The 18729-nt window shown below is 63.9% G+C and overlaps 2 protein-coding genes across 4 annotated transcripts; both read left to right on the top strand.

Moving 5' to 3' along the window:
- The first annotated feature begins 2863 nt into the window (after positions 1-2863).
- TNFRSF4 (TNF receptor superfamily member 4) lies at positions 2864-5797 on the top strand. Of its 3 annotated transcripts, XM_027568666.2 has the most exons (7): positions 2864-3017; positions 3272-3394; positions 3877-3978; positions 4334-4400; positions 4956-5152; positions 5320-5424; positions 5512-5797. In XM_027568666.2, exons 1-7 carry the CDS (start codon positions 2870-2872, stop codon positions 5580-5582), a joined length of 813 nt encoding a protein of 270 aa, XP_027424467.1. In that variant the 5' UTR covers positions 2864-2869; the 3' UTR covers positions 5583-5797. The 3 variants fall into 3 exon arrangements, with proteins under 3 accessions (XP_027424467.1, XP_027424466.2, XP_027424465.2); XM_027568665.2 differs by having other exon boundaries at positions 4370-4400; positions 4956-5424; XM_027568664.2 differs by having other exon boundaries at positions 4956-5424.
- A 4037-nt stretch (positions 5798-9834) lies between these two features.
- Positions 9835-13050, top strand: TNFRSF18 (TNF receptor superfamily member 18). Its single transcript, XM_027622008.1, has 5 exons — positions 9835-10066; positions 10923-11042; positions 12047-12134; positions 12302-12501; positions 12571-13050. Exons 1-5 carry the CDS (start codon positions 9850-9852, stop codon positions 12693-12695), a joined length of 750 nt encoding a protein of 249 aa, XP_027477809.1. The 5' UTR covers positions 9835-9849; the 3' UTR covers positions 12696-13050.
- The last annotated feature ends 5679 nt before the right edge of the window (positions 13051-18729 follow it).

The raw sequence follows: 18729 nt of genomic DNA, 5'->3' as shown, positions 1-18729 counted from the left end.
AGGCCCCACCAGACCTAGATTTCTCAGGCTTGCTGTCCCAGGCCCTTTCTGGGGGTCAGCCGTGCCCGGTACTTTTCTCGCGTGTGGGGACAGAGGGCATTGAGCTGCGAGGAGTTTAACTGACTGAGGGTCTCTGACCTCACGTTCCTCCAAACTGCCGCCTTCAGCCCCTGCCCCTGCCCCTGCCCCGCTCCGTGCTTGTCGTCCCCTGAGGAGCCCTGAGCCGTGGGCTGTGGTGCTTTAGTGGACAGCTCACCCAGCCAGTGGGTCCGCTCAGGCCTTAGAGGGCCCAGCTCGGGTGGGGGCTCCCGCCAAGTGGGCAGAGGGGCTGCCCTGAGCTGCCCTTGTGACCTGCCCTTGCCACAGGGACCCACTTCCGAGCAGTGTGGGGTGGGGCCGCTGTAAAGGAACAAGGGCGCGGTGACACCTGCGCTGTTTCCAGGCAGACAAGAAAGACTTCAGAAGGGACAGGAGTGTGTGGTGGGAGCGGGTCCCCATGGTGGCCAGGCCCACGTGGGTGAGTCAGCAGCAAGCAGCTGTGTGATGTTTGGCGGAGGTGTGGGCAGAGCCCGGGGGTCGGCTGGGCCCACAGGATGGAGGCTGAGCGTGGTTAGTTACTTGTCTGTGCTAGGTGGGTCCCCGTGAACAGATGCCCGATTTGTGGGCCAGGTGTGCAGGGCTTTAGGCAGTGGGGACCCGTACCGCCAGAGGGCAGGCAGCCCCCACGTGGCCCCCAGAGAAGGAGAGGGGCATGCTGGAGGGGGCGCTGGCCAGCAGACTCCCAAGTTAGCTCAACCTCAGAGGCTATGTTTGTCGTTGTCAATTAAAAAAAAAAAAAAAGATTTTTCTCAACATCTGCGGAAGACGGGGGCACACGCACGCACACCAGGCTGCCTGACGCCCTGGTCCCCTCCCCTGCGTGGCCCCCTGGCTGCTGGCAGAGCCTGCCTCCCTCTGCCCCAGCTGTTGTGGGCCGTGGCCTGGGCCGTGGCCACCTTGCCCTGCTCAGCCAGGGAGGAATTTCCCACAGGTGGGCTGGAGGAGCTCAGCTTTGTTACCTGTTGTCGGGGAGTCAGGGAGGGGAATTTCCAGCTTCCCCCCTGCTCTCCTCCCTGAGGGAGGCCCTGCGCCTGAAACTTTGTAAACTAAGTGGTGAATGGTTAATTTCATCTCAAGGTTATGGTTTGGAAGCTTCAAAACGACACAGTGTAGCTTCCCCTGCCTCCAGGGCACCAGAGATGTCAGAGCTGGGTGGGCACGTGCCTGTTCTTCCCGCTTGACACACCACAGCCCTGCACACAGCCCTCCCTGCCTGCCCTGCAACCGCCCGGGGCCGCGTCCAAGGACCCCAAGTGCTCCATGGGACCATCCAGTGGGTCTCATCCCAGGCCTCGCGTTGGTGCTGTGGGGACACTCTAAGCCCAGGGTGGGTGTGGGGTGGGGCCGGGCTGGCCCGGCCACCACAGGGCACACAGCCGTCCTGCGGGCCCCCACGCGGCCAGGGAGTCAGAGTGGGTGCAGGTGGACCCCCCGCCCCCACCCTCACAGCAGCCGCACACACGTGCCGCACACACACACAGACGGGTTCACGCGTGCTCCCAGGCATATTTTGTATGCAGGGTACAGGGCAGGTGCCGTCCTAACAGAATACCAGGGACGATCGTTTCCCCGTCCTGGGGGCTGGACGTCTGAGAGCAAGTGTGGGCTGCTTTCTCCTGAGGCCTCTGTCCTCGGTGGTCGACACTGCCTTCTCCTCTGTCCTCACGTGGCCTCCCTCTGTGCTCTTCCTGGGGTCTCTCCCAGAAGGACGCCAGCCCTTTGGGATCAGGACCCACCCCTCTGACCCCATCTAAACTTTACCAGCACCCCAGAGGCCCCGTCTCCACAAACAGCCACGTTGGAGGTCAGGGTTTCAACACGTGGATTTGGGGGCACGGTTCAGCTCCTAACACCTGCTGTGCTCACACACCAGCACACCCCTGCTTTTGCACTCATATGCACTCATATGCACTCACATACTCCTGCACACCGGCACATGCTCCCACACGCACGCTCACCATGTGGGCACAGGTGCCCTCAAAGCTCTTGACCACTGCCTCAGCCTGAGCTAGGTTTGGACACTTGGGCCAGGCACCATGCCCTGGAGTCTGGGGCACTGCTGATCTTACCCCTGAGCCTATGCCCAGTAGAGAGTCCAGATGGTGAGAGGCCTGTCTCCTGAGCGGTGTGCTGCCTCAGTTTATCCCTATGTTCTGTGCACCCCTTTGCTTGGGGGTGAGGGTTGGCATGAATGTAGCCTTTTGTGGGGGGCATTGCAGGGGCAGCTACCTGCTCGTCCTGAGGGGTCTGCCCTGCCCTGTACAGGGAGAGGGGGGTGCCCAGAAGGAGCAGGCTTGTGGAGGGGCCCGAAGACTACCCTCATCCAAACGGCTTGGTTGGGCTGGGCAGAGCAGGAGGGTACCCAGTGTGCCCAGCCGAAGGGACTCCACGTCCCCGGTGAGATGGGGGCAGGAGGGGTCCAGTGTGTGGGGGCGCGGACTAGATGTGCAGGCCCTGGTAGGGGTCAGGCGGCTGCGGGTCCTCCCTTTGGCCCCAGGTCTGCTGCCAGCCGGCTGAGCCTGAGGCTACTGGGCGTAGTTGAGGGGATGAGGGCCCTGCGGCCCAGGGCAGGGGAGAAGCCCACAGCCTGGACGGTTGCTTCCCAGACCAGCCGTCTTCCTGCCGCCGGCCCAGGTCAGGGGTCCTCAGCCCTTCCTGGGCCTCCTTCCTCCTGGTCCCCTCCCCCTCTCTCCCTCCCCACCCCTCCTCCGCAGCCCTTATAGCCACATCCTCCAAGGAAAAACCCCAGACTCCTGCACCGCCCGCGGAGATGAGAATGTTCGTGGAGGCTCAGAGGCTTAGGGGGCCTCACTCAGCCCTCCTGCTCCTGGGACTCGTGCTGGGCGCTGCAGCCCAGCTCAACTGTGTGGGGGACGCCTACCCCAAAGACGGCAGGTGCTGTCGTGACTGCCTGCCGGGTGAGTGGAGGGGTGCCTGTGGGGACATGGGGACCTGAGGCACGGGGGTGGGGGTCGTAGGGATGGGAGACGTATGGGGATGGGCGCTGGGGAGAGGGGAACATGCAGATGGGGTCCTGGGATGCGGGGGTCATGGGCCAGTGGGCTCAGGCTGATAGAGTGGGTGACTTGCAACCGGGCCTGGGACCGTGGGCCACCAGGACCGGGGTTGGGGGTGCCAGGCCGTGCTGAGTTTGGCCTGCCTCCCGCTGCAGGTTTTGGGATGGAGAGCCGCTGCAGCAAAGGCCAGGACACCGAGTGCCTCCCGTGCCGGCCTGGCTTCTACAACGAGGCTACGAACTACGAACCCTGCAAACCCTGCACGCAGTGCAATCAGAGTGAGCACCACCCCAGCCTGGATCCTGAGACCCCCACCTGAGTCCCTGTCGTCCCGCCCAGGCACTCACAGGAGGTCCCCACAGCCGCAGAAACAAACCCCAAACCACAGTGGGGCCTGCTGTACCACGGAGGCCCCCTAGGAGCCCCTCCCTCCTCCCAGGGGGGCTGAGGCCACGTGGAGTCAGGCAGGAGCACGTGCCTGCCAGTGGGCCTTTGGGGGTGGTGAGAGCTGCATCCAGGCGCCACCACGGGTCCTGCTGTGGGCCTGACGGAAGGTGGGACGGGAGGCTGGATCCGCCACGGGGCTGCGTCCCAGGGGCCACGTGGCCAGAAGGAATATGGCATCCAGGGACTGGAGAGAACGGGGAACCGCCCGACTGCGAGGGGGCTGCTGGTCTGGGGGCCCTCGGCCTCGGTCCCCCAGCCTGCCCAGCAGCCCCGGCAGCCCTGCCGACTGTGCCCGCCTCACCTGACCCCCCAGGAAGTGGGAGCGAACCCAAGCGGAGGTGCACACCCACACAGGACACTGTCTGTAGCTGTAAGCCAGGCACAGAGCCCCAGGACGGCTTCAAGCGTGGAGTTGGTGAGCCCGGGGGTGGGCAGCGTGTGCCTGAGAGGTCAGGGTCTGCGTGCTGGTGGGGGCCTCGCGAGCGGTAAAGGAAGCATGTCTTCTACCTCACATGCTATCACTTCCCACTGCACCCTCCACCCCAGCTCAGACCAGGTTCCTTCCCCCCAGCAAACAGGCCATGCCAAGAAACGGGTGGGGGGCGCCTGGGTCAGGGCCAGTGGGTGGAATGTAGGCAGGGAGGAGGTTCTGGAGGCTGTGGTGGGGGAGCGCCCAGCCCTACAGAACTAGCCCCCAGCAGCTGCTGCGTCCAGGTCCCCGAGGTGGGTGACAGTGGAGGAGACTGTCTGTCCTGCTGTCTTTGTTGCAGACTGTGCCCCGTGCCCACCGGGACACTTCTCCCCAGGTGACGACCAGGCCTGCAAGCCCTGGACCAAGTGAGTGACCTGGGGGGCTCCTGCCCCTGCCCCCCCCAATGGCCCCTGGCCCCTCATGACCCCTGGCCCCACCGTGCTGCCCGCCTGCTCGGTCCTGGTCCAGCCCGACTGCTGGGTTGGAGTGAGGAGTGTATGAGACTCTATCCCAGGCCCTGGGAGTACATGAGAGCCCTGCTCATCCACAGCTGGGGCCTCCATGGTGGGGGAAGAAGAGAGCAAGGGGGTGGGTTGAGAGGGCAAGGTGCGGCTGGAGCAGGTTGGGAGGAGACCGTGTAGGGAGCAGAGCGAGGGGAGATGGGGAATGACGGTGGGGGGCAGGTGGCCCTGGGTGTGGCCAAGACCCCCTGGAGGGTGTGGGGGCCTGGGCAGGGTCCTTGGCCCGTCGCCTGGGTGGGAGTGCGATGCTGCCTGAGGTGATCCAGTGTGGATTGCCCATCGCTCCCCACATCTCCCTGGTCCTGTCTCAGTTCTGGGCTCATCCAGTCAATCTGGGAGGAGTTGGCGGGGGGCGGGGGTGGGGGGCTCTGGCCTGATCAACACCCCTGCCTTCCTCAGCTGTACCTTGATGGGAAAGCGCACGGTGCAGCCAGCCAGCAAAAGCTCGGACGCTGTCTGTGAGGACAGGAGCCCCCCAGCCACACTGCCGTGGGAGACCCAGCGGCCCCCAGCCTGGCCCCCCACCACCCATCCCACCACGGCCTGGGCCAGGGCCCCACAGGAGCCCTTCACACCCCCTACAGAGCCCCCCAGGGGTAAGGGGGGGCCTGGCCTCAGCCCAGCAGGGCCCTTCCCCAACCCAAAACGGAAGGGGGGTGGGGAAAGAGGGATGGGGTGGGATGCCCTCTGCCTTCATGGAGGCCCCCCCGGGGCGGACTCCTGGCTCTGTGGACGCACCCCAGCAGGCCCTGCCTCCCCACAGGCCCCCAGCTGGCTGTTGTCCTGGGCCTGGGCCTGGGCCTGCTTGCCCCTGTGGCCGCCGCGCTGGCCCTGCTCCTACACCACCGAGCCTGGCGGCTGCCCCCTAGTAAGTACCCAGTGTGGCCCCAGCCCAGATGGCCTCCCGAAGGGCTGAGACCCTTACCACCTCCCGCCTCTCGCTCTCCCCCCTCAGCTGGAAATGGCTTCCGGACCCCCATCCAAGAGGAGCATGCCGACACCAACTCCACCCTGGCCAAGATCTGAGCAGCGTGCTCCCACCCCAGGCTGGGGGCCCAGAGGGTCTGCTAGACATTGAGGGGCATTGGGGGTGCCCCCAGGCGCAGGCCGCCGCCCCCCATCACGTGGGTGCCCTGTCACCCTGCCACCCCACCCTGCGCCGTTTTAGGTGCTCCTGGGCTGGCACCCAGGGCTCTGCTACATATGCTGTGCATACTTCCCGCCCAGGGTGGTGCCCTCCAATAAAGGACATTGGCGAACGCGGGTCTCTGCTGGGCGCCGGCGGGCCGGAGGCCGCACAGCCACGGAGGGAGCGCAGGGGTGTGCCTACTCTGGTGGGAGAGGGATCTCCAGCCTAGGCAGGGTTGTGGGGTAGGGAGCTCAAGTGGACCCCACTCAGAGACCGCAGGACTCCCGTCCTCACCCCTTCTCTGAGCACGTCCCGGCACCTGCAGTAGGGCGTGGAGGCCAAAACAAATGTCCTGAGGGGATTAGACAACCCAGCAGCTTGTTGGGGGAATCCAGGAGCCGCTGCTCTGAGCCCCTAAACCTGGGTGAGTAGGCCCCAGGCACCCCCAGTGAGCCCACAGCTTGGGCACTAATGGCCCCAAAGGGGACGTTTGAGGGTGACCCTTCAGGTCTCTGTGTGTCCTTCCAGAGCAGAGAGCTCAAGAGACATTCTTTCTCGAGGCCTCTCCAACTGCATGCCCTACCAGACCTGCGTGTGTGTGTTGTCGGTAGTGAGCGGTGAAGGTTGGGTGTCACCACTTCGGGAAAGTAGAGATTTCCAATCAGGCTGATCCTCAGTTTGCCCTTGGTGTAAACAAAACGCCTCGATGCAGAAAAAGCCCAATGCCCATCGACAGTGGGGTCCCACTGACCATGACTTGTCCGTGACCAGGGCGCCCCTCCTGCTGGGGTGCCAGGCCAGGTAGAGAAAGTCCTTCGCAGCTGCCAGGTGACCTGCAGCCAAAGGCACCGTGGTAAGCGTGAGACTCTGGGCCCTGACTCCAGCACAGCCCTGGACACCAACCCTCCTTGTTTCCTGGGCCGCCTTGCTCCCCGAGGTCGCCACAGAGGCCCGTCCAACTTGTCTTCAAATCTCTGACCCCTCTGCCCCTGGCCCGAACACTGCAGAGGGAGGACAGAGCCGTCCCGTGTTCAGCCACACTGAGTTCCCACAGTCTTTTGGCGTGAGCCTCAGCAGTGACCAGAATAATGTAAGCTGTGCCCTCGACACAGGCAGCAAACCTGCACCCTTGACGCGGGGACAGTGGTTCCCAGGACAGCGCGGAGGCTGTGGAGAAGTGCTATGGGACCTGGTGGAGGGGGCAGGGTGGGGGCAGGGGAGGGCTCAGGTCCTGGGGCCTTCCTCCCCACACCTCCCAGCTCTTCCCTCAGCCTGGCGGCTCCATCCCTGCAATGGGACAGAAAGACGGACAGTCACCTGCTCTTTGCTTCTGTACCGACCCTAAGCACACTCTCCAGCCCCTCACCCCCTGCCAGTCTGCTGAAAACCCTCAAACTTCCTCCGCCCCGGCCCTGCCTGACCCCCAGGCCTGGGTGGTGGAGCTGTGGCCCTGCCCAGCGCCCAGGGTCCCCCAGCCACCTCTCCCTGGGGCCCCTCCTCCGCGCCCCCACCCGGTCCCCCATCCTGCCCTGCTGTCAGATCCCCATCTCCACGCACCACCACCCTTCTGGTTACTTCCTGGACTCCGTGAAGGACCCTCCGCTAACAGGAACAGGGGTTGTGTAAGCTGGAACGAGTGATAATGTAAAAATGTGGTGAGCGGCTCAGAGTACTGGAAAACACAGAGGGCAGATAAAGATCGCCTCTCCCCTCACTGCCCAGCTGTAGAGGCTCCACTCATCCCCGCAGCCTGTGACTGGGGCGGTGGTGGGGGGCTTCCGGAGGGGCTGGAGCAAGAAAGCAGACGCAGGCACTGACGTTTGGCTGATGTCACCCCTGCCTTTTGAGCGGCCTTGCTCATAAGCCACTATCTCTGTGGGCATTAACGTGGGCCCTTTGATTTCTTGCTGCTGTGGGTGGCAGCCACGGAAGAACCTTCCTCTCCCACTCGCCCCCGGGCCCTTCCAGTGGACATTTCCTGCACAGAGCTCCTCCTGCCCAGCTCACCTTCACCCCTCCCCACCACACACTGCTTCCAGAAGCTTCTAACTCTGTCCCTGCCTCCAGAAGGACCAGCGGACCAATGGCACAGTCTGACAAGCATCATTTGTAGGGTATTGATCATATTTCCCTGGGCCACAGTACATCGTGCGCTAACCAGAATTGGGGGGACCCGGTACTGCCACAGGCCTGACCCCTCAGGTCTTTGAAATGAGCAGTGGATGAAGGTCTAGACCGGCTGGTTCTGTGTGTGGAGTCCCTCTCTGTCCCAGCGCTCAGGCACATGTCCCGGTGTGGGAGCTGAGCGGAGATCTCAGGGCCCCTCGGAGCCTCGGGCAGCCTGGAGCTACAGCCCACCCTCGAGCCCCCTCCCTCCCCTGCACCGCCAGGCTTACCCCTCTGTGGAGGGGCTGTGCTTCCTGGGACTTGGAGAGCTGAGTCACAGATGGCTAATTCCTGTCATTTCCCTCAGAAAAGGAACAGCTGCCCATCTGGCCAGGTGGCAGCTCCAGGTCTCAAAGGCCAATACCACAGCTGTCACCACACCTCCAACCCCGGGGGTATAAGCCCAGTCACGGTCCTGAGACCCTGACCCCAGGGAGGCTTCTTCGAGGAGGCAGGGCCCCAGAAGCCCTCTGTGCACACGGGGAAGCCGAAGCTCTGAGACACCAGGGACAGTCTCACGGTGAGTGGGAGGCTGAATTTTCTGTGGTTCGAGGGCTCGGTCAGGGGCTGGCCCTCCACACCCTCCAGGATGACCAGATTTGGTCCGGAGAGGTCCGGGTGGAAATCAGCCCAGCCGTTAGAGCTGGGACCTGAGCAGGGCCACCTCCGGGCCAGAGCTTTGAGACCAGAGGCTTGGTCAGTGCCTGGACCGCTCCTTACCAGCAACCTCTCCCAAGATCTGAGGAGGTCCTTGGGTTAGGGGTTGTGGGGGCGCTCCCCTAGGAGCCCTAAGCTATGAGCAGGTGTCAGCAGAGTGGAAGCCCAGCGGTGTGTGTGTGTGTTGGGGGGCCACCATGTGCACCTGGAGCCTGGTCAGACCTTGTTGGCCAAGTGAGGGCGCTTGTCCTGATCCCAGAAAGGGGTGGGGGTGTTGTCCCAATCCCTGGAGAGTGGGAGGGCCCCTTCTGATCCCTGGAAAGTGGGGGGCCTCTTGGTGCGGGGTTCTGGGCTGAGGATCAGCAGGCAGGACCATGATGCTGGCGGGTGTGGGCCCTGGGGTCTGTAGGTCTCATAGAGGACGAGGGAGCTGGAGGAGATCTTTAAAAGCCCATGGGGCCCTCCTGAGGAAGCTGGAGCAGGGGTAGGGGACCCAGCCAGACACTGAGGGGGCACAGCGAGGGAGCAGCCCTCGGCCAGACTGTCCTTGTGGGGGTCCCTGCAGCAGCCCCCCTGTGGGCACTACCCACCTCAGGGTGCTGTCTGCCACTTAGCATCCAGCACCCCCCGCAGGCAACCCTCCCTCAGACCTGACAGGTTACAGATTCCTCTTCCCTTCCCAGTCCTGCCTGAGTAGTTGGGAATGTAGGCTGTGTTCAGTGTCCCTCTCCCCTCCATACACACACATTTGGGGGCATATTTAGTTTCTGGGTAGGAATCCCCGGAGCAAAGTTCAGGAACACTTAGGCACCCCCGAGGCCGCCTCCCCCCACCCCCCGCCCCCGCACACCAGTCTCCTGGAGGCCCCCGCCCCCACCCTGTGTGGTTGCACTCTGCAGCCTGCTAAGAGACCACCTCCGTGAGATACAGCGGGGCTCAGTTGACTTAAAAAAAAAAAAATTATTATTTAGAGCAGCCTTGGGTTCACATCAAACCTGAGGGGCAGCTGCAGAGATTTCCCACGTACCCCTGCCCCCAGGGGCCATTTGTGACGTCCGACACGCGGCGCGGACAAGTCGCGGTGTCGCGGGCTGCCTCGTCTACAAGAGGGTCGCGCGCGGCCGTGCATTCTGCGGTTTGGACAAAGTTCTAACGACCCGTCCTCACCACTGCAGTCACTCGCGGTAGTTTCGCTGCCCCCAGAGCCCCGGCGCTCCGCCTGCGGCGGGGCATTGTGGGCTGCCAGGTGCCACAGGGGGCCCGGCTGGGAACAACCTCTCCGGCCGCCCTGCACCTGGGCAGAGGCCCGCAGCCCGCGGGGCGGGGTCTGGGCGTGCCCGGATGGGGGCGGGGCGGGGCCCATCCCCTCAAATCTCGCGGCTGCGGCCCGCCGTGGGTGCCATGGAGGCGAGGGGCGCGCGCGTGGCCCTGTGCGGCGTCACGCTGCTCTGCGCCATGGGCCTGGGCCAGCGCCCCGCCGGGGGTCTGAGCTGCGGCCCCGACCGCCTTCTGCGGGGAACCGGGACGGACACGCGCTGCTGTCGCCTGTGCACCCCGGGTAAGGCGCGTGCGGGGAGCCTGTCTCGTGGGGCAGCAGCGCCGCGCCCTCTCCCTGTGCTCAGACTGACTCGACGGGGCGGCGGGCAGAACTTCTGGGTCCAGAGCCCACTGTCCCAGGGGAATGGGTGCGGGGGCGTGTGGCAGCGAGGAGCTCAGCTCAGGCCAGTGGCCCAAAGCGGGGTCAGGGGCTCGGGGAGTGCAGGATTTCCCCAAGGCGAGTGTTGGGTCCCAAGGTCGAGGAAGGCCGTCCAAGCTCTTACAGGAGTGGCTCGTGAGCCCTTGGCCCTCACTCAGACCAGCACAGGTTCGGCCCCAGCCCCTGCCTCCGACTTGCCTCTGTGGGTGAGGGCCAAGCGGCATGTGCCAGCTTGGGGACAAATACTGCAGGGAAAGCAGCTCAGAGCGTCACCCTGCTGGAGCCTGGGGGTTGAGAAGGGCGGTGTCTGAGGGTCCCAAGTCTCAGTGTGGCAGGCAGGGACAGAGGCAGGAGGAAAAGGGGAGAGGGAGTAGGTCCCCCAGGTGGCCCCCTTGTCCAGCAGGGACGTGTTCTGGTGACATGCCAAGTCACCACCACCCTGGTGGGAGCAGCTTCAGGGCAGTGGGGGACACAGCCAGGCCACATCGTGGAGGAGCTAGGTGCCTAGGAGGGAGGGAGACAGCTGGACCCCACCGGGGTCCTGGCTCCCAGACAGGCGCCCTCGGCCCCCTGGGGCTGCCTGAGGGTGGATGTATGGACTGCCCTTCCCTATATCACCCCATTCCCTCTGGAGGGCCACCGGGGCGGGGTGGGGGGAGTCCTGAGGAGGGAGGGGCTTGGCCCAGCTGCTGAGAGGGCTGGCTTTTCTCTTGCTCAGCTGAGGCTTGTCCTGAGGGGGACTGCACGTGTGTTGAGCCAGGGTACCACTGTGGAGACCCCCAGTGCAAGACCTGCAAGCACCACACTTGCCCGCCGGGCCAGGAGGTGCGGCCTCATGGTAAGTCACCGGCAACTGTGGCCTGAGCGGGTCCATGGGTTTGACCAGGGCTGAGCCAGAGCTCATGGGAGCGGATGCGTAGCCAGTGCCATGAGGGTGGAGGGAAGTGCTTGTGTGTGGAGGGTACATGTATGTTCTCTGGGCAGGCAGGCACTGGCGTCTCGGGTCCTGCAAGGCCCAGGTGGGTGGGGCCGTTTGCTGCTTATTGCCGTAGCTCAGACGTGGGTCTTAGCACCCGGGCAGCTTTGGGGAGTCCTTCCCTCTCTTAGCTTGGGTTCCTCTTTCCAGCTCGAGGGTGCTCCTCAGGGCTGGTTGTGGGGAGTAGTGGGGGTGTCCAGGGGCTGTCTAGCTCTCAGCTCCTGGCTCTGACGATGCCCCCAGTCTTCCACGTACCCTGAGCATCGGCATGGGGACAGTCCTGTCAAAGCTAGGCCTGCCCCCTGTTGCCCTGTCTGGGGGTCAACCTTTTCCTGGAGGGAGCAGCTCAAATCCTCTTGGGGCCTGTTTACCTGATGGGAGGGACACAGGGTAGCCAGAGGGGCGTTGGGAGGTTGGGTAGGACAGGGTCCAGGGTCAGCTGGGGTGCAAGCCTCACCTCCTCTCTCTGGGACCCTCACTGACCTGTTGCCCTCCAGGCCACTGGACCAAGCGTAAGGGCTGCCCTGATTCTTGCCTGGTTTCTACTTCCACCCCGTATGGGCTCCCTTACCCTCCAGCCTCCAGTGGACGGGCCCCTGCATTCCCCTCTGGCCATGTGCCACACAGCTCTCCTCTCCCAGATTCCCCAGGAACCTCCACTCAGCTCAGCATCCCTCCCCCACAGATGCCTGCCCTGGAATGGGGCACGCCTGGGCACTGATTCTGGCCAGACCCCAGTCTTGCAGGCATCAGAGACCTCTGTCCAATGGATAAGGTGTGTGGGAGTCATTCTGCTGTGGACCCAGGCTCCAGATGGATTCCTTCTCATCTACCCCAGCAAACCCCGGCTGTCTGTCTGTCTCCAGGGAATTTCAATTTCGGCTTTGAATGTGTCGACTGTGCCACAGGGACCTTCTCTGGAGGCCAGGAGGGTCGCTGCAAACCCTGGTCAGAGTGAGTCCTGGTGGGACCCTCAGGTGGCCGGCCAGTTCCTGAGGGAGGGGCCTCTCCTGTCCTTCCTGGTGCGGTGACCCCCACACAACTCAGAGGACAGCAGCCCTGCGCAGCGGGTGCTCGGGTGGCCGAGGGCTGACCGAAGGCTCTGTGTCTGTGTGTCTCAGCTGCTCCCAGTTTGGGTATACCATGTTCCCGGGGAACAAGACACACAATGCCGTATGTAGCCTGGGGCTGCCGCCCGCCGAGCCACACGGCCTGCTGACCATCGTCCTCCTCACCGTGGCCGCCTGCATCCTGGTCCTGAGCGCAGCCCAGCTTGGCCTACACATCTGGCAGCTGAGGAGGCAACCCGTGTGGCCCCCAGGTCAGTTGTGCCCCCCGGGGTGGGAGAGGTGAGCCCTCGGCCCGCCCACTGACTGAAGCCCCTCTGCAGAGACCCAGCTGCCCCTGGAGGCACGGCCGCCAGCCGAGGATGCCTGCAGCTGCCAGTTCCCCGAGGAGGAGCGGGGCGAGCAGCTGCTGGAGGACAAGGGCCAGCTGAGGGACCTGTGGGTGTGAGGCCTGGCTGTCCTCTGCCGCAGACCCAGAGCCAGACCCTCCAGGAAGCGTCCCAGGGCTGACCCTCAGGAGCAAGGGCTCTGCACCCTGCCGGGGGGACCCCAGCTCTGGGCCCGGCCCTGCTCCCCTCGATGGTGGAAGTGGGTGGGGGACGGTGACAGTGGCCAGTCCCCCAGACCATCCAGAAGAGGCAGCGGCTGTGGCCAGACCCCATGAGAGATAGAGCCACAGCTATGGCTGCTTCCCTCCCTCGCTGGCCCTGTTTGGGGGGGTGTCTGTGGGCCCCTGGCTCCCAGGACAGGAGGCTGTGCCCAGTGCGGGACTCAGCTGCAGGCAGTGTGCAATAAACACTTGTCCAGTGACCTGAGTGCACGTGTTCTGGGGTGGGAGAACAGGGAGACAAGCCCCCCCCCCCCCCCGCCAGTACCCCCAGTCTCCTTCCAGCCTAGGTGGGGCTGGGGGTGGGGCAGAAATCAGGGCCATTCCAGTCCTGGGCACAAGCGCTTAGCAGGGACCATGGGACTTGGAAGGCTTCCTGGAGGAAGGGCACCGTGATGGACACTTGTCCTGTGTGCCCTTTTGCAGCCCTGTCCGAACCCCCTGCCCTGGCAATCTGCTTGGCACTCTGGGACAGTTGCATTCTGTGTCCAGTCTCTGGACCCCTGCTGCTCTGGACTCAGGGTTCTGTGCTGGTCACACAGCCTGCTGGCTCCTGGGGGTGCCTGTCCTTGTGTCATTCTGGCCCCAAGTCCAGGGCGAGTCAGTTTCTACATGCAACTCTTCCTGGTCAGGAGGGCAGCCTCTGAGGGGCCTGCCTTTGGCCCCCACCCTCTCAGCAAGCCCTGCTGCTTGCCTCCGGCACCTCCCAAGTTCCCTCTCCCTCGGGGCATGGTTCTAGACTCCCGCCCGTTGGGGGTGAGCAGTATTCTCCCAGCCTCCTGGCAGGACTGGCACCTGGAGGCTTTGATGAGGACTCCTTGGCACAGCTGTCCAGGGTGTGGCAGGCAGGCCGGTGGAGGCTGGTCTCGACAGCAGGCCCGTCAGGTGCCAGCACATCTGGGCACGTGCCCACAGTTCCCGTGCTCCAGGTCCCCCACGGCCCCCTTCCTACCTGCATGCCGCCCTGGAGAGCCCCTTGGCTCATTGGCCCTCACCCCCACTCAGTCCCGATGGGCCGCAAGGAGGTGGTGGAGAGATTTGCTTGTGTGGCAAACAGGGGCATCACCCCCACCCCCTCCCCACCTCGGCTTGGTGCAGCCACTTCACCCCTAGAAGGAGGGGTGTTGACAGCTCCTTCATGATTTTCCTCGCGTGGGGAGGAAATCATTTTCCTCCTCCGTGCCTGCTGGACCCTAGGCTCCGGGCACTCCCACGGAGCCCAGATTCCGGGTGAGGATCCCGGTGAATTAGCTAATAAGTGAGAAAATACAGGTGGACTGGATGGATGTCAGGGGACAGTGGGAGATACCGTGCTGTGTTCCGGGAGAGCCCCCGGCCGACTTCTCTGGGACTTGCCACACCCCCGGCCCCTCTTCTGTCTCCAGGCCAGGTCTCCTGCCTGTCAACCCCTTGTCCCCCCTGCTTCAGGAAGCCAGCTCTCCTCCGGTCTTGCTCTTGTCACCTGGGTCACTTGACGGCCCCACGCCCATGGGATGCTCAGGGCTGTACTGGACCCTCCACAGGTGCTTCCTCAGGCTGCCCTGGGGCAAAGGGCTCCCCAACCCTCGCTCAGCTGTCCCGGGGGTGGTGGTGGGGGGTGGGGAAGTCAGGGTGTCTGCAGTCATGGATTTTCCTGAGAAACCACTCTGGCCTGCATACACCCAAGTCCTGAGGGACCTCTCTGTCGGCTGACTCAGCATGGAAACTCCCCATGGGGGGGCCCCCTGTGGGGTGACAGCGCCCCGACGTCAGCACGAGGGCGGCACAGAGCAGGGTGGGAGATTCCAAGGCCCAGGTGGAGGATGGGGTGGAGGCTGGATTCAGGCAGCAGCAAAAGAGGCTGGAGAGTGAGGCCTCGCTTGGTGGGCGGGGCAGGAGGGGTCTGGCCCTGAAGATCTCAGGGTTTGGGGAGGGCTCAGGGGAACCCTTGTTGATGCTGGATCGGCCCCCTTCTGTCTACCCCTCCCCCACTGCCCCTCGCAGAGATGCCCCCTGTCCTTCAGCCCAGCTCCCTGCTCCCCTCCCGCCTTGGAGCCCCCAGGACCCCATGGTTTGCAAGCTTGGCCTGGCCCTGAGGCACCCCAGCTCCCAAGACATAGAACAGGGAGGGAGCACGTGGAGGGCCTGGGCCTCTGTGATTTATAGGACAACTCTTCGGTGAAAAGAGTCTGTGCAGGGCCCTGGGGGCACAGGGGCTGGAGAGTCGGGTGGAGACCCCAGGGCATGGGCAGGCAGGGGCTACCACCAGGGGTTTTAGGGAGGTGAGGCCTGAGCAAATCCAAGTTCTGGGGGACAGAACTGTGGATGGGCAATGGAGGGGGGCAGTGTGGGGAAAGGTTAGGGGGCTAGTGCTGAGGTAAGGGGCTGTTGAGAGGCTCCTGTCCCCCTCCTACTCAGCCCAGCTTCCTGGGGTGGGGGCAGGCATGTGCCCACCGGCAGAGCCTGGCACACCACCTGTCCTCCTGGGTCACTGAGCCCTGAGAGAGACCCCATCGTGGGACTCTGCCCAGGCCAGCTCCAGACCCTGCACGGCTTCCCCTGAAAACCCCACCCCATAGGACTGGCTCGTCAGCTGTTCCGGAAAACCACAGCTCCTCCCGCCGAGGTACGAGTCCGTGGTGTCTGTTCAACCTCAGATAAGGGCCTGAAGGCCGCCCTTGGTTCCCAGAAGAGCTTCCGGCCACAGCAGCTCACCACCCAGGCCCCTCCCTTCCCCTTGCTGGAAAAGGTCCCTTTGACTGAGATCTGGACTCAGCCGGTGTGGGACTCCCTCGGGAGGGCAGAGGTGGGGACCCACCGGAGCTAGAACTGGACACTGGCCCCTCTCAGCCCCAGGCCTGGGGCACTGCAGGGAGCTGTCCTGAGGCGGGTGGTCTCCCGCTACCCCCAGGTGCTGGGATGTGCACCATGGATAGAACAGGTCCATGATGCCAGGCCCGGCCACGCAGGGGCTTTGACCAGGACGTGGGGCCATCACTCTCGGCCACCCTGCCCCCCACCTCGTGGTTTCCTGAGCATTCAGGAGCAAACCACTCTTCCTGCAGTGGGGCTCGACTCTGAGGTCAGAAAAGGACTGGCTCCTGGGGGCGCTCCCCTGTGTTTCAGTAAGAGGCTGTGCTGGGGTGGAGAGACAGCTGCCTCCGCCCCAACCTGGCTCATGTTTCCAGTAAGCTTCGGGAGCTGAGGCGCTTTCCAGAGATGCTGATTCTGGCCAGGGCTACTCCAGACCCCTTTCTCAGACACACACTCTCCACAGGAGACAGGCTTCAGGATGTATGTTGGGGGGGGGCATGTCCTTGGAGTCCTTAGGGCTCCGTGGGATCTTTGGCTGAAGCAGACCCATGGCTGCTGGGGGGGTGGTCAGCAGACCCTGCACTGTGTCTGCCAGGGGCGGAAGGAAGTCCCAGTGGGTGCCAGGGGGGAGGGCCTGTGCTGGGCGGTCCTCTAGGTGGAGGCTACAGGGATGGTGGGGGTCCCTGGGTGAGAGCAGAAGGCACTGCTTGAGTCCCCCACCCACCAGCAGGACCCCAGGACTCACCCCTGGAGGGGAGTGAGGGAGAGGGAGGGAGGGAAGGTGTGGGGGGGAGGTAGGGGTGTGAGGGAGGATGCGGTAGGGGAGAGAGAGACACCCAGCTTCCAGGAGCCCACATTCCCGTCCAGTTACAAGCTCTAGCCATAGTGCTGCCAGGCCGGTCCCAGGCACTCGGGAAGCCGTCCCTCCCCTGCTGCTGAGGCAGGCTCCCCGACCCCCTCTCCGGTGCCTGCTGCCCATCCTGCCATCTGAATACTGGGATCCACCTCGTACCTCCAGATGCTCAGGTGCCCCACAGCACCCCAAACTCCACCTCTGGCCTTCCTTTCCCTGGGGGTCCTTACAGTTCTGGCTGGCAAGGGCAGTGCAGGGCCAAATGCGAGGTGGGTGGGGCCGGGGGAGGTTCCAGATGGGGGGCAGGGGTGTGGCCATCACCTCTGGGGGTTTGGACGAACAGCAGTGGTTCTTGGGAAACTTCATTTGTTGACATATGGGCTCTCAAGGGAGTGCCAGGGACCCAAGAGCAGCAGACAGGCTTTGGGGGAGCCCCAGGAGGGCAGGGCAGCCCGTTCCACCAATGTACACTCCTCTTTACATTTTGCACTCACTCAGCAGGGAAAGCAAGCCTGTCACTGAGGCCTCAGGTCACTCTGTGAGCGCCATGTTGACACTGGCAGGGAAGGAGAGCTGGAATGCGCCAGCACCATCGGGTCACAAGAACCCCGACACTGTGTAGGGCAGTGGCCCAGTGGCCAGGGCTTGCAGGACGGATGGGATATCAGGAAGGGCGTGGGAGAAGCCTGTGAGCTGGGACGTGGGGTACAGACGCCCCAGGGGGGTATCAGGAAATGTGGGGTGGCCTGGATGCTTGCAGGGAACATAGCGCTGACCCCAAAGATGCAGTGTATTTTACAAAGACCTGGGGGCACTCAGCTTGCCCAGGAGGCCACTGCACTCCACCCCCATGGAGGCTGGTCTTTTCCCCTCCCTGGCCTTTTGAGCACAGAGCCAACAGACCCAGCTGCACAGCAGGCAATGGCTGAGCTTGGCCAGTCTCAAGGGTTGACCACCAGACATGCCGGGGAGGGGACTGAGGGTTCTTGGACCCCAGGCCTATGGTGATAAGCGTGTGCTTCTTGACTTTGGTCTAAGGACCCCGTATCCTTGGCCACAGCAGCAAGATGAGGGTGTGCAACAAAGTGCATTGGGGTGGCAGGGGTCGGGCGGCTGGTCTGTGGGTGACTGGTTGGGTCAGTCCCTGGCCCCAGGGGGCTTTTCTTGGCACCCCCGCCTGAGACACAGTGGTGCACAGTGCCCTCTAGTGGTATTGTGGCTTTTGCTTCCCTGGGAACAGAGCTGCATTCCCAGCACAGCGGTGGCTGGACAGCAGACCCCGGTGGACCCCAGGTCCCGCCTGCACTCCAATGTAGAACAGAGAGTGGGTTCCCGCCGGTCAGGAGGAGAGCATTTGTGACTTGGTGGTAACTATTTGCTGAGGTGAGGGCAGGGGGCGTGAGAGGGAACAAATGAGGTGTGCAAGCTGGCGGGGGGTGGGGTGGGTGGGATGGGGCGGTAGCTGGGGGGACATGGGAGAGGGGATTATGGCTGGCTCTGGACACTTAGTGGTAGCAGGGGGCCTGGACACATCAGAGGCCCTGAATCTCCCCGCGTCCTTAGGGCTGGGCCCACGAGCAATGGGAACACCTGAAACCATGCACGGGCTGGCCAGGGTAGGTCCAGTGCTGACTCAGCACCTCCTTTGGGGCTGTCCTGCCATGGCCATGTGCCCCTCACCCACGGCCTAGGTCCTCTGGGCTTCTGCAGTGCCGGGCCTGTGGGATCGTTAGGTGCCCCAGGGAAGCAGAGGGGAGTGCAGAGCCCAGGTGTTCTGAAGGCCCAGAAAGGGGCTGTGCCAGGGTTGAGTGTGAGCGAGTCCTCCTTTCTTTCCATGGGGATCCAGGCCCTTTCCTGGGGATCAGAGAGTCAGGCAGTAGGGGTCGAGTGGGTTGTGGGGCTGCAGGAGGGTCCTGGTCAATGAGAGACACAAGGTGATATGCAGGAGCCCAGGAACTGGTGGGCTTCCCCATGACAGAGGCAGCCCTATGAAGGCAGAGTAGGAGGCTGTGGGGAGCTCATCCCTTTCTAGTAGGACAGACTCCCCAGCTCCCTCCCCCAGCCCCCCCACCCCGGCCGCCAAGGACTGGTCCAGGCAATGGAGTAGGGGCTTGTGGGGCAGAGGGAAGGGCGTTGGGCCCAGGGAAGCCCGCATGGGAGCGTCTTGGGGAGCGAGCGTGGGGAAGCCTGGGACATCCAGGGGCTGCGGGCCACCTGATCCGCAGCAGA

This window comes from Zalophus californianus, chromosome 4 (genome assembly GCF_009762305.2).
Source record: "Zalophus californianus isolate mZalCal1 chromosome 4, mZalCal1.pri.v2, whole genome shotgun sequence".
Taxonomy (NCBI): domain Eukaryota; kingdom Metazoa; phylum Chordata; class Mammalia; order Carnivora; family Otariidae; genus Zalophus; species Zalophus californianus.
This window is presented reverse-complemented; position numbering and strand designations above follow the sequence as displayed.

Excerpts from the sequence above, each read along its gene's own strand:
- TNFRSF4 (XM_027568664.2), top strand. The coding sequence starts at position 2,870 with ATGAGAATGTTCGTGGAGGCTCAGAGGCTTAGGGGGCCTCACTCAGCC. Across the intron at positions 3,018-3,271 it reads CTGTCGTGACTGCCTGCCGG|GTTTTGGGATGGAGAGCCGC; the intron begins GTGAGTGGAGGG and ends CTCCCGCTGCAG. Across the intron at positions 3,979-4,333 it reads CGGCTTCAAGCGTGGAGTTG|ACTGTGCCCCGTGCCCACCG; the intron begins GTGAGCCCGGGG and ends TCTTTGTTGCAG.
- TNFRSF18 (XM_027622008.1), top strand. The coding sequence starts at position 9,850 with ATGGGGGCGGGGCGGGGCCCATCCCCTCAAATCTCGCGGCTGCGGCCC. Across the intron at positions 10,067-10,922 it reads CTGTCGCCTGTGCACCCCGG|CTGAGGCTTGTCCTGAGGGG; the intron begins GTAAGGCGCGTG and ends TCTCTTGCTCAG. Across the intron at positions 12,502-12,570 it reads GCAACCCGTGTGGCCCCCAG|AGACCCAGCTGCCCCTGGAG; the intron begins GTCAGTTGTGCC and ends GCCCCTCTGCAG.